This window comes from Papilio machaon, chromosome 8 (assembly GCF_912999745.1).
Source record: "Papilio machaon chromosome 8, ilPapMach1.1, whole genome shotgun sequence".
In the NCBI taxonomy this organism is placed as follows: Eukaryota; Metazoa; Arthropoda; class Insecta; order Lepidoptera; family Papilionidae; genus Papilio; species Papilio machaon.
The window spans coordinates 3,471,947-3,486,112 of record NC_059993.1 but is presented as its reverse complement, the minus strand read 5'-3'; the positions used below and the strand labels follow the sequence as shown (position 1 = coordinate 3,486,112).

Here is a 14,166-nt window from a genome sequence, read left to right as displayed (position 1 = left end):
GGTAATCTCCGACCGACCGATTTTGAAGGGACTTTTACTGAAAGGTAGCTTAAGTTACTCTCAACTTAGGCTATTTTTGAATTCAGCGGTGATGAAGTCGCGGGTACCTGCAAATACATATGTAGTTCATAGTGTCGATTAAAAAGACCCTTAGCATGATATATTAAATATATATTCTTTGTCTTGTTCTTTTTCTTTTAAAAGAACAGTAAATAAGCATTTGTTATTTGATTAGTTCTTATACTTTAAATTATATAACATTAAATGACCGGTGTACATAAGACATAAGATCAACGGTCAAAACGGTCGAAGTACGAAAAAAAAGAACTTGTCATATTGCTCGACCTAATAACAGAGACGTTAATTAAGTAAGGGTTGATGTAATTTATGGCAATTGTTCGACCCCGGTTACATTCGGCCGAGTTTCTAAAATATTTAATTTATTATCATCTACCTGGGAAAGGTGTCTATTGTTTAGTTTAATTAGTGAGGTTCGAAACCGAATTGTAGTCTATTACAACAATATTACTCTCTATGAACATATTTTAATTAAGTTACTCAAGGAGCATAATCGATACGGAATTGTATTACAATTGTAGATACCTAATTTTCCTTTTGTTCAAGTTTGATTGTGGAGTTAATTGTACTCTTATATTACTATTGAAGAAGATTGTTTGCAATTTTAGAATCTTACCGTGAGTTTCTGAGACCAAAATACTCGTTTAAATCATACCGTTATTTCTGTTTTGTTAAAAATAATGATAGGGATGACGATATGTTTTATACAAAGATTTTAGTCTTAGAAACCAACGATAAGTAGAAACTTTTCGATATTACAATTTCTCAATAAAGATACGAAATAAAAAACGTTTTACAGCTAATTTTATTTGCTTCTTTCACTACTTACATGTTTTAATTAATTTAATTAGTTTCTTTCAACTAATACCTTAATATAGCTTGAAATGTAGAAGAGTTTAGAACATCAAAATTCAGTTAAAGTACTGAACAAAGCTTTAGTAAGGCTCATCAAAGCAGCACAGTCGTGGTCAGCAACCGCAACAATTTGTAAATTTTACGTTTATTCTCCTTTTGCAACGGAGAAAATTTACTTAATTGAAGTAATTCAATCCAATAAAAAGCTTTTTAGTTCTTAAATTAACCATTTTAATATGTGTTTTAAGTTTAGCAAACATATTTTTCAACCTTTTATATTGAAATACAACTAATTTAATTATTTATGATAAAAATGGTTCGCAATATTAATTGAAGTTTTATTTATATCAAAATTTGTAAATCGTTTTTGGTCGTTGTTGCAGATCTTATCGTTGAAAAGTTACAAAAACTAGTACTATTGGCATATAAATGAAAACATGCTTAAAATTTGTGTGTGATTACACGAAAAATACGTAATATTAGGTTATGAAGTTGTGTCATCTAGTAACAGCCATAACGCGTTCTAACATTTTTGCCAATGACGTTGGACAGGCGATTTTTGGCTTTAAATTCTTTTATTGTTTTCATATTTGGTTATCATTTTCAAATTCTCAAATTCTTGGTTTCGATTCAATCTTCTCCTTCCCAATTAAAAATTAAAATTATTTAAAATTCTATCTCATGCTATGTCATCAATATTATTACGAAATGAAAATAAAAAATAAACAAAGAAAATTTTGTCGCTTATGGATTTCACAACTTTGCCTTGTCCAGGATTTCAAAGATATTGCTACAACTATACAATTATAAGTACCTTTACTTTCTGTTATAAAAATAATCATTCAATATACTTGTAAGATTAGAAATATTCGTTAAAGCTTGAGGATTTTTTCATATAGAAAACCATTTAGAATAAGTAATAACACCATAAGAGTAATTATGTCGTTCTGCTTAATTCGACGTCAATCCTTAATCCAACTTAGTATCAAAGGGGCTCTGGTAAATAGTTTCGTTGTAGAACTGAAAACTGAAGACGTTCTTAGAGTTAATTATTCCAAGTATTTACAAGTTTTCGAAGCGACAAAGAAACTTTGTAAAAGTTTAGCACTAAATGCTTCTAAGTGAATTAAGTTTTTCCTAAAATGATTCTGACATTTTAAATAATATTTCGTTATAAGTAATCGAATGTTTGGGTGAATGGATGAATGTTTGTTTGAAGGTATTTCTGAAACGGATCAATGGATCTTGATGAAATTTGGCACAGATGTAGAACATAGTCTGGAAGAACACATAGGCTACTTATTAAGTTTTTTTTTAATTACGCGCAGACAGAGTCGCGGGTGTCAGCTAGTATTTTAATAAAACTTCACTTAAAATTTTACTTTAAAACACAATTATACATTAATGATTCCCGGTGTGTTATTTAAACAGACACAGAACATAGTTTATCATATTAAATTACTTTTTCAGACATCGAGATTTTAAAAAAAGTTAAGTCCAAACAGTATTAATTATTAATTCATGAAATTAACATTCGTATGCGCATTGTTCCTTGGCTATAAATATTGAATGATAACAAAACAAGTCCACCTGTGTTGTCTATATTTAAAAGTAATAACAATAAAATGTACTGAAGGAATTAAATGTTCTTTGCATAAATTATAAAAAACAGTAAATAACAAACATAATAGTACATGTTTCTTGTTTTGATAGAAAAACATATACAAAAACGTATTATGTATATCTTATCTTTAATAAATAATCAATTATGTTTTTCGGAGATAATAAGAATACAGAGATAAAAAATAAAATCTACGCGTGTTTCAGCACTGGAAATTCACACATAAAATAAGTCCTTTGAATTAATGAAATAAAACTCGAAATAAGCGTTACAATAAGTTTTCCATGAGGCTTTTTATAAAAGTGCATCAGAAACTTGGATAAAGGACATTTCAAAAGAAAAGTTAAAAGTTTGAAATAATTTTATTAATGGTTAAGTTTCTTTGTTAAAAATCTTTAAAGTATATTTTGTAATTAATCATTTTACTTCATTGGACATTCTTCCCTTAAACCTGTGCCTTCATACAACAACAGAACTCACGCTCGTGGTCTGTGGTTCAGTGGACCATGGCCTTCTTTTGGCTCGGTCCCGACACACTTCTCTCCCTCCTTTGTCATAAATAAATCTACGTATACAAGCACGTCGGTTTCGGATGGTCTTAATACCGCCCCATATTTTTTTTTTTTAATTTGGGGATCTTACTAATATTATAAATACGTATGTTTGGATGGATGGATGGCGGGATGGTTGTTTGTTTGAATAATATCCATCACAGTTCGCATCTTAAGGAAATATGGATGCGAAATAGTAAGGAAACAAAAATATTAACATTTTATTGTTTCAACGTACTATAAGTAGGCTGACTCTTTACGTCTCTAAAGTTATTCGGTCGTTTCCTTATCAGTTGCTTGCTATGATCAATGAAGGACTTCATATAATTAGCTGTGCGATATTTAACATCAAATTTATCACAATGTTCGAGAAAAGTCGGATAAAGATATTGCAATTCTGCATGATCTAGAGTTGGAAATAAATGATGAAGTGTATGAAATCCGAAACGAGTTAGCGACTTGAAATGGTTGTCAGTTTCGTCCACTCTCTCGGATACAGTGTCTAACTGATGAATGCCCCAATCGTAGTACTCGGCTCTGAAATTACATTAAAATATAGCAACTGTTGCACTTTGATCCTCTAGATTAGATAGATTTACTGTGAGATATCTATATTATAGGTGATTAAGTGATAAATAAACCAGTCTGAATGCAGCGGTAAATACCACACATAAGAAAAAAAAAACTTTCATTATACATTTTAATAAACTAACTAAAAGGCTTAACTTATGCATAGTTTAGAGTCATAGTTAGTATTATACAATATAATGTTATATTGTTGTGATAAATTAAAAATAAAAAATAAATAATAAAACAGTTCACATACCTCGGTATGTCCCCATCGAAGAAATTATTGTGGGAGTGATGACCAGCCGTTAAGCCAAAACACATGAAGAAAATGCTGCATATTACAGTAATTGTGAACCATAGTAACAATGTATATGATAAAGGCAGTCCACCAAAACACCACATCCAAAAAGGAAGGAAAAATTGTATTGCATTTGCCCAACTTAATTTTTTACCATCCATATATATTGCCGCTGTAAACAATCTGAAAATATTCGAATTTTTTAGGCCTTATTTATTTTCATGAAATTAAGATGTATTTACATAAATGTGGTACTGACTCTATAACAAACATTCCAATTGTAGCGAAAGCAAATATAATAGGGTAATAAAAAGAAGCCATTTGAGCCCATATAGGTTTATCCTTAGCAGGCATATATTGTAGGAATGGCTCCAACATGCTCAGCTCCAAATCGTTTACTGTGTTCGTATGTAAATGATGCGACAAAGCGTGGGATATTCTCCAGTCTCTGTGAAAAACACATGATTATACCATTAATTGAGTTGAATTTGAATTTGTAAATTAGATTTATTGAACATCGTGAAGCCACGTCCTCATTCAGCGTGCGACCCTTTGACAATGGTAAAAAAAAGAAGAGACGAGAGGGAATTTGCTGTAAATAAAAATACATCGGAATCGTTTCGTAAAGAAGAAGTGATGAAATTATAAGAATGTTTTTCCTTACTCATATGACATTCCACTGAAATTGAAGAGATACATTCGCCAGTTGTCAGCACGATGGAAGTAATTGTGTGCAGCTGTGGTGAGTGCGCTAAGAATATACCCCGTGACAACTGTTGCGATTCCTCCTAATACGAAATCAGTTTTCCACAGATAAGTACACGCAAGACTAGAGACCAGAAGAGAAAGTAATAAGAAATCTGTAGCTGTATCACTCTTTCTTCGTAAATCTTTTGGTAACTCTTGATATTTCTTTTGGATTTTGCTCTTCAAAGTTTTATAGAATCCGTCTTCTTTAAAAGTAAAGGGAGAATTTCTTGGCGTGTCAACCTTTCTCACAAAATATTTAGGCAATAAAGTTTCTGCGACACCAAGAAGGTGGTGCGTTTCGAATGCCTCCGTTATATCTGTCCCCTGTAAAATTTTATGAATAGTGTATAAGACCGTCAATTGAATTTAAAAATTAAATTAAAGGTAAAGTAGAGTTAAAATAGCAGGAAATGCGTTACAATTGAGAAATTTTTTGTTTGCATTCTAGAAAAATTAAAATTCTAGAAATGCGCTTTCAATAAACAACGAGCCATCATAAAGTATGAATCTTGTTGTACCTTCCTGATAAACCGGAAAACAAAAGAACCAAAAATAAATCGACATTCGCAAACTTACTTTTGTAATACTTATCCATTGAGGGCCGCCAGGATGTGATGAAATAAGATCGGTCAAGTCGTAAAGTGAATCGTGTATTCTCCACAGGCCTTCAGCGCCGTCCAGTTGGTGTTTTCCTTTTAACCATTGGTAAGCTGTTTTCGGATCTTTGTCTCTATAAATTGGATACATTAAGTGCGGGAAACTAGTTTGCCTTTTATCTATATTAGGAGCCATAGTACCTGAAAAAAAATCTTTAGTAACGTAAGTCAATATAAAAAATGTGTAAATATAATTAAGATCAATTCAGAAAAATATGTACACTAATTTTGTCAATATTTTTTTTTTGTAAAAATACATTGGAATGTTTGTACATTTGTCCTCTATGCACTCTTATACCGAGGACGCCAGAACAGGTTTGCCCAAAATCCCCAGTATCAAGGTGGCCGTTTTTAATGAAACTTTTTATTTGCATTGTGATATTTTTGATAAAACCGTGCAACTGCCGCTCCTGCATTGGTCAGAATATGACGCTGTCAGGATTTCCTGACTTTCTGATTTCCTGACTGACATAAGATCTTTGTGAAATAAATGCCAGGATTAATTACTGTTATTCAATTATAGAAAGACCAATTAAATTGTATGAAATACAATACAGTAGGATCTGAATAAGCGAGAAACCTGTACAAGCGTGAGATATTTTCCGGTTTCGACGGAAGACGTAAATAAGCGAGAAATTAGGACTAGAGAGAAACCTAGCTAGAAAAATATCTCGGTCGACTGTGTTTAAAATACCTAATTTCGAATACTAAAAATCAGTAAACTTACTAATATTATAGATTCCAATGTTTAAATGGATGGATGTTTGTTATCACTTAACTCCAGAACGGCTGAACATCTGGATAAAATATGCTAAAGGAATAGATTATAGTCTGGAATAGCGCATAGGCTACAACTTGGTATATTTTTTCCGATTACAGAGTCGCTGCGACAGCTAACAATATTATACAATCCGAAGGACGCAAACAATAATATTAAAGTAATATTTCTTCAAAGTTGCTTGAACAAGTTTTTTCCCCGTCTAACCTTTGTAGATCTAAAGAAATAAAATATTAAGCAAAATGAACATAATCAATAAAAAATTCCGCAGTCTTATATCAAGTATCGTGTTTGTATTTTTATATTCAAATCGGTAGAGTAGAGGTAAAGTTGTTGTATTTAAAACCTTATTTAACTGGCGTTTTCAAAATAGCCTTACCAATGTTATCCAATTCTATTCATTGGTTTAAGAACGCATAGCGACAAACATAAATTAATTTTTATTTATGCAGAATATAGTCATTTATTTTGAAATTAATGATTAAAAAACGGAAGCGTTCAACTATTTAATTGTCAACTGCTTGTGTCAAAGATCATTTAATATTTTTTATAGGAAAAGAGGTCAAACAGGTAACAGCGGTTTGCCTTATATTAATTGATGTGACGCACATGGTCATCCGCAACACAAGATGTACTACCGGCCGGGAGATGAACGCTCATTCTTTGAAGGACACTAAGTCAAAACTATTTGAAAATACCGCTTTATTAATACTTATGTAGATTCACAAAGTAAATACAAAAAAAGTAAACTTGTAATTTCTTCATTTACACTTCAACTAGCTGTCGCCCGCGACTCTGTCCGCACGGAATTAAAAAAAACGTAATAAGTAGCCTATGTGTTATTCCACATGTTCTATATCTGTGCCGAAATTCATCAAGATTCGATTAGCCGTTTCGGAGATACCTTCAAACGAACATCCATCCAAACATACGCATTCATTAATATTAGTAAGAAGTAAGATGTAGATGTAGAGTATTTTTTCAATAAACTACGATCATTTTATGTGGTATTTAAAGATAACGGCCTTTCATTTTACCTAAACATTAAGCGTAACACCTACACTACATCAACACAAGTGCGTCAGAAACGATTATATCTTCCTATTTAGTCAAATCGCCTATAAGGGCAACACTTAAGTACTTTTTACAAACTTACTTCTTCAGAATGAAAATACCTAGCAGTATTTAGGTAGACAGGCAATTACACTTGTAGATGGAAATCAAATTACAAATAGCTTGCGTTTTTACATTGACATAAATAATGTCCATTCACAATGTTACAAATAAAAAAACAAAGTAACCCTAACTTGGAGTAGGCTCCGAGCCCCTCGGTGGGTACGTAAAGTGAGCTGATGGTGATGATGAAATAAAACCTAAGTTCTTAACAATGTATATAATAATTCTGTAAAACTAATATATTCCTAATGACGTTGTTAATAAAAGATAAATCATGTTTTTGAAAATCAACGAACGAATTAAACATTTTTTGCAAATGAATTATACGCGACGGCCACCGCACTAGTCACAATACAAGAAAAACAGAAGACAAGATCACGGTCATGAACAAATCAAACACGAAAAAATAATATTTGTTGATTCTTGCTACCTTGAGGTTGATCGAATTTTACTTAAAATATTTTCTAACTAGGATAAATAAATATTACTTTGGGTTTGGACTGCACTTGGGTGTGGTATTGGCACATATTTTTATTATCACTAACATTATCGTTTTGTTTTTTTTTTAAACAGACAAAAACCTATTGTCAGTGCCTATATAACATTCCATCTATATTTTTATAACCATGTTTTTCGAATGTTGTTTTTTTAATGCATAGAAGTTTAATAACAATTTCATTAAATAAATCAAAATATCAATATTACGTATCATTTCTTTTCTGAACGATCTTTGTAACTTGTTTTAAATAGAATAATTACCTGGGTATTTCCTGGAAGTAATTGACTGGTTGAATGTCGTTGATTGAGATCGAAGGTCAAGGGTATAAGCGATCACAATTTTTATTATCACACTATAAGGAATTTAGATTTGTATTACGGGACTAAAGGTAAATAACTATTTTACACTGTTTCTTTTGTTACACGTCCGACACTTACTAAAATATAATTATTACTGGTCTGGGACTGCGCACGCGATTCATAACGATAGTGATATAAAAACTCGGTCAGTTTTTTTTTTTATAAATTCAACTGATTTTATACAATTCAAAGTACAATGAACATTTATTGTAATTAAGTGTTTATTATTCAACGAAATTGAATTTGCTAACTTGAATTTTAATTGTATAATTAATGTTTTCTTCAAAACAAGGTTGAGTTTTATTAGGTATTCTAATAATAACTGAATAGTTTTTTATTAATATAAATTGTCAAGATTTACACCGCTACTGCTATCTATTGTATCAAAAAGTATAAATTAACATAAAAATCAGTATGCTTTTGAATCTTAAATCTATTCTCAATAAATGATTCACCTTTAATAGAACAAAATGTTGCCAGCTCTGTTAGATATTAATAGGTAATTTTCGTTAAAGGGAGGAACTGCTGTGATACTGAGATAACGTTAGATGGACACTTTAAGAGGAAAAATATTTATGTTCCTCAAAGTTATTATGAACGGGACAAATGGACGAAATTATTTCTATATAATATTTATGTCTTAGAATAAATAAAAAATGTTTCGTCTGGTGGTTGAAACCATATAACTACGTACTGATACAATGAGTAGAAAACAATGGATTGACGCCATCTATTGCCTGCATTTTAAAATAAAGATTTTAATTTTTTACACATTTAAATGTAACACTCTCTTATCTTAGAAGTAGCTGACGACCGCGACTCCGTTCGTGTGGAATTTAAAAAAAACATAATAAGTATCCTATGTGTTCTTCCAAACTATGATCTACCTCTATGTTAAATTTCATCAAGATCCGTTGAGCCGTTCTGGAGATACCTTCAAACAAACATCCATCCATCCAAACATTTGCATTTATAATATTAGTAAGATATACTCGTAAACATCGAAAAAATTATTTAGCAATGTAAAAATAAGAAGAATCGAATAACAACACGTCGTTTAGGCCGTCACAACAATATTTACTTTCATACAAACCGACACACATAAAAACAAACATACATACATATTCGTGAATAATATTATTCTTTTATATCTTATCAGACGGGTGATACAAGTACAAAGATTCTTAAGTTTAACTTTAAATTAATTTTTTTAAATTAGTTTATGAACTATAATTTAATTAGATTGTTAAATAAATCGATTAATTTGTTAATTAATTGAAATTAATAAAATTGTTTTTTAATTTGTTCTAAGGTAATTATTTACCAACGTATGATAAAAATAAACATAATTTTCATAAGGATATATAAAAACGATTTAAATAAAACTAGCTATAATAAACTATGTATGCTAGACTTAGAATGGAACACACACGGACATGCTTCGATTCACTTAACCTTATAGTCCAGTCATTTTAGTAAGTTCACCTCGGAATTCGAGATACCCAGCTGTAAGTCTGTAAATACTTGTATATTGACACCCTAAAAGTTGTCTCAAAACCTACATATGGTAGGGTGTAAGCAACTATTAAATTTCAAGGTCAAAGGTCACAAAAATCGGCTTTTTGCGCTTTTTTTGGAAATATCTCATTTCCTATGAGTTTTTTGCTATTCGTATTTCTTATCAAAATTGTAGAATACAAAATTCTCTACAAATTTTGTTCAAAAAAATTTTTTATACGGTGAACCGTTTTCGAGATAGAGGGCGGAGAGCGCGCGGTCACAGCATCACTTCAGCCTCCGGTCGAAAACTCGCCATATAGTTGATGAACTATCAATAAACCAATTATTATAAATATTTGTCATTTTTTATTAACTATTATATTCTACTTTATAATTTTTTTCCTAACTTATCCACTTCTTATTAAGTATTAATTTATTTAACAACACTTACCTGCCCATGTAATTGCAGAATTGTTAATGAAAATATAGGAATTATATTATGTCGCTCTGATATGGTAGAGCATTGAGACAAGCTTGCCCATTACATTGGCCACAAGTTAAAGAGCATTGCAAGCCCGCTTTCCTGCATCCGCATCGCGAACCACAGCCACTCTTGCAATTGCAGAAAATTGTATTTAGCAAATCTTCTGGAGCAGGTGGTAAAATTGTCATGATAGGCTCCAGAAAATCGTTTCGCATTGCCAAACCCCATACCTGGGGTTCCAAATCATGTCCTAACCAAGTTTGAACTTGATAATATACACGGTTGAAATGTTGATGAGCAGCTGCACTTGTTGGTGGAATATTTGAAAGTTGCACAGGTTTATTAAGTTTTGTAGACTTGACGTAATGCATGTAACGAAGATGATCGAGACTTTTCACAGATTTCGGAGCATTATAGACTGCCAATAAGGTTTGAGTTCCACTCTCTAATAATTTCTGGGCCGAACAATTTTCTTCCTCAAATGCTGCAGCTAGTTCATACAAATTTGTCAGTAATTAATTAATTTGACAAATATTAATAATAATTGATTTATTGATAGTTCATCAACTATATGGCGCGTTTTCGACCGGAGGCTGAAGTGATGCTGTGACCGCGCGCTCTCCGCCCTCTATCTTGCAAACGGTTCATCGTATAAAAAAAACTTTTAAACAAAATTTGTAGAGAATTTTGTATTCTACAATATTGATAAGAAATACGAATAGCAAATAACCCATAGGTAATGAGATATTTCCAAAAAAAGCCCGAAAAATCGATTTTTGTGACCTTTGACCTTGAAATTTAATGGTTGCTTACACCCTACCATATGTAGGTTTTGAGACAACTTTTAGGGTGTCAATATACAAGTATTTACAGACTTACAGCTGGGTATCTCAAATTCCGAGATTCTTACCTAATTTAAACTTAAATGACTGGACTATTACGTGAATCAAATTGTAGAACCTTGTAATGCTATAATTGAAGTAATACTTTCGAATATGTTTCATCTGTTCAATTTACGATTAAACAAAGGCCTAAAAAGGTCTAGTTGTTGGGAAATTGGCTGTGGAATTGCTGAATTACAGAATAAAATTATTGGAATTAACGAAATAACAACTACTTCTTACGTCTTCGTCTTTCGTCTTCTTACTACTTCTTTCGTCTTACTTCTTTACTTCTTTCGTCTTTGCGATCTAATTACTCTAATAACTATATATTTTTTCACATATTTAAATTTTGAGTATTTTTTCACATCAAAAAAAGAATTGTAAAAAAATGTAAATATAAAAAATGTAAAGAGTTTTGTTTAGAATATTTACGGCCAATCTTTAACACTAGTCTTTATTAATTTGCCACTAACTTTAAATTTTAGTCTACTAATTTCTTTTAAGGCGATCGGCTTTTACAAACTTTGTTAAAGTTTTATCAGACTTCGCTAAAATGAACTCTGGTTACAATAGAATTTATGCTAATTTTATTACAATAGTTATAAAGGTAATTAAGTTAACTGTGCCAATGTTAAAGTTAAGCGGCGATAATAAACACAACTTTATAAGAAGTTATAAACAACTACTTACATAAAGTGAGAATTAGTTCTAGTAATTACTTGATTTTATGATTTATAATATGCATTTAGAATTACATAGGCTTATCAAGTTTAGTAAATGGCTACATAGACTGCTTATAAATTGCCCGTTATTTGAGGGATTTTAGTACACAGACTTTACGTATTCAGTTATTCGTAATAGAATGCATAAGTATTATTATACTAATACGATTTTTATGAGACTTTTCGGTAAGCATTAGGACATGATTTAATTTTGTATTTTGTAATGGTATGCACATTTCTTTTCTATCGCAAATGGTCATCTTTATATATTTGATACTAGCTTTTACCCGCGACTCCGTCAGCGCGGAATAAAAAAATAGAAAACGGGGTATAAATTATCCTATGTCCGTTTCCTGGTTCTAAGCTACCTGCCCACCAATTTTCAGCTAAATCAGTTCGACCGATCTTGAGTTATAAATAGAGTAACTAACACGAATTTATTTTATATATATAAATTTGATATTACCATTCTTTAGAATTGTAACAATTTCGTTGATAAAATTCGGTATGAGTTGGTTTTTGATGTTGTTTAAAAGAATTCATTCACTCTTTCATATCAAAACCATCGAACTGAAATAAACAAAAAAAACAATTAAAAAAAATGTTTTTCGCCTACGGCATAGCTATGTAATATCTGTACAAAGCAATATGCTTGTCCAGTGGAGTGCTATAAAATTTTGTTGTGAGTTTTACGGCCATTACCAATAGTAATTTTTATATTTCATTCTCCGCTCCACATGGCAAGTTAATTGAACGTCAATGGTCCAAGGAATGGGGTATTAGTAGCTTGTGTGTGAATCGGCCACGGTAAATTAAATTTCGGACGATAAACGAGTATTTTCGCTACGTTCCATAAAATCTTGCAAGAATTTATGTCCGAATCAATGTTTTTATTATTGACACGAAGAATATTATGACAGACTATTAGAGAGAAGGCATAAACACAGGTCATGACCTTTATTTCACATTGCTTTGATGATGATGATGTTCTGATTAAGCGCTTTTAATAGATACGTCACCGATGTTTGTTGGTTCATGTGAATATTAATAAAAATCTTTTATAAAAGATTTTTTTAAACGTTTTGAATCTTACATCCAATTTGTTTATGACAAAGGGACACTTATAATAAAATGAAGTTTTCATACGTAGCCTATCTCGTGAAGCTGTTGCGGTATAGCATCAATTGACTTTTAAAAGCTTTTTATGAAAACTTCAGAGAATACTTTATGCCCGGAATAATGAAATTATAAAGTTGATAGTAGATAGTAAGTAAATATCGTAGAGAAAAGAGTAAATAATGTTTCTGACATATAGTTCTTTGAAATAAAAAATATGTGTAGAAACTGTAAATACACGAATACATGAGTAAAATATGCTATAAAGGCGTCAAGTACGCCTGTTCGAGTCTTATGGAAATTTTAAATTATCTTTATATAGGTACCTTATTTTCTAAATGTTAAAACACGATCATAGAAAAGCACATAAAGATGTGAAATAAAGTCAAGACAGACGTTATAGACAATAAAATGCTTCAATATCGATAGTTAACTACGTGAGAGTATTTTTTATTTGTTTTTTTTTTACAATCGCTCTTTGCCTGCTACAATCGATGTCTAGGGTGTTTCTATACAAATAAAAAGTATAACAGTCAGTTAATTTAAAGATTCACTTACAAAAATAAAACTATTGCATGGCCAAGAGAAACAGTAGTTGTAAATATGCCACAGATAAACAAAAAAAAAAACAAATTTCACTCAAAAATACAAAAATTTCTTCAACATAGTTCATAAATAATTTTTAACAAAAGTTTAAAAATGAATGCATTTTTTTTAAATCTCTAATATGACGTATAAAACTGTGACTGATGACAGATGACAGCACGATGTTGGCACTAGCGCCACCTACTTAGAGCTTTCAGTATTTCTCCTCATTGTTATAGGCATTGAATTCCGCGTATATTAAAGCTGTCTTCAAATCTCATTTCTTCCTAAAAATGTCCAGTGGTTTAAAACTCAATCAAAAGTTGTGTTGGAATTCTTTATTTATAGCTTATTTAGTTAATGAACAGGGATTCATTGTTTTCGTCGGTGCCATAAAAACTTGTCGGAGTTTTAAATTAAGTAAGGAAATCGCTGTGATTTAACTTTGGTTTGATTGTTTTACGTTGAAAATTAAAAAGAAGAACCGCTAACAAAGCGTAGGGCCTCAATTTCTTGATATTTACTATTATTTTATTTCCTAGTCTATTATTGTTTTTTTTTTTATTACCAATACAATTTGACAGTAAAAATAATACACATAATTAGCGCTATATGTTGTAGTGGTTTGTCATATTCCTAGTGGTATTATATTCCTAGTCTATTTAAATGTCACATTAGGGGTTC

The 14,166-nt window shown here is 31.0% G+C and overlaps 1 protein-coding gene across 1 annotated transcript; it reads right to left on the bottom strand.

The window, feature by feature from the left end:
* Positions 1 to 3,270: 3,270 nt before the first annotated feature.
* Positions 3,271 to 8,384, bottom strand: LOC106720649 (cytochrome b5-related protein). Its single transcript, XM_045678943.1, has 6 exons — positions 8,093 to 8,384; positions 5,300 to 5,520; positions 4,638 to 5,047; positions 4,233 to 4,421; positions 3,932 to 4,156; positions 3,271 to 3,642 (listed from the first exon to the last, which is right to left on the bottom strand). Exons 2-6 carry the CDS (start codon positions 5,513 to 5,515, stop codon positions 3,327 to 3,329), a joined length of 1,356 nt encoding a protein of 451 aa, XP_045534899.1. The 5' UTR covers positions 5,516 to 5,520; positions 8,093 to 8,384; the 3' UTR covers positions 3,271 to 3,326.
* Positions 8,385 to 14,166: the final 5,782 nt, after the last annotated feature.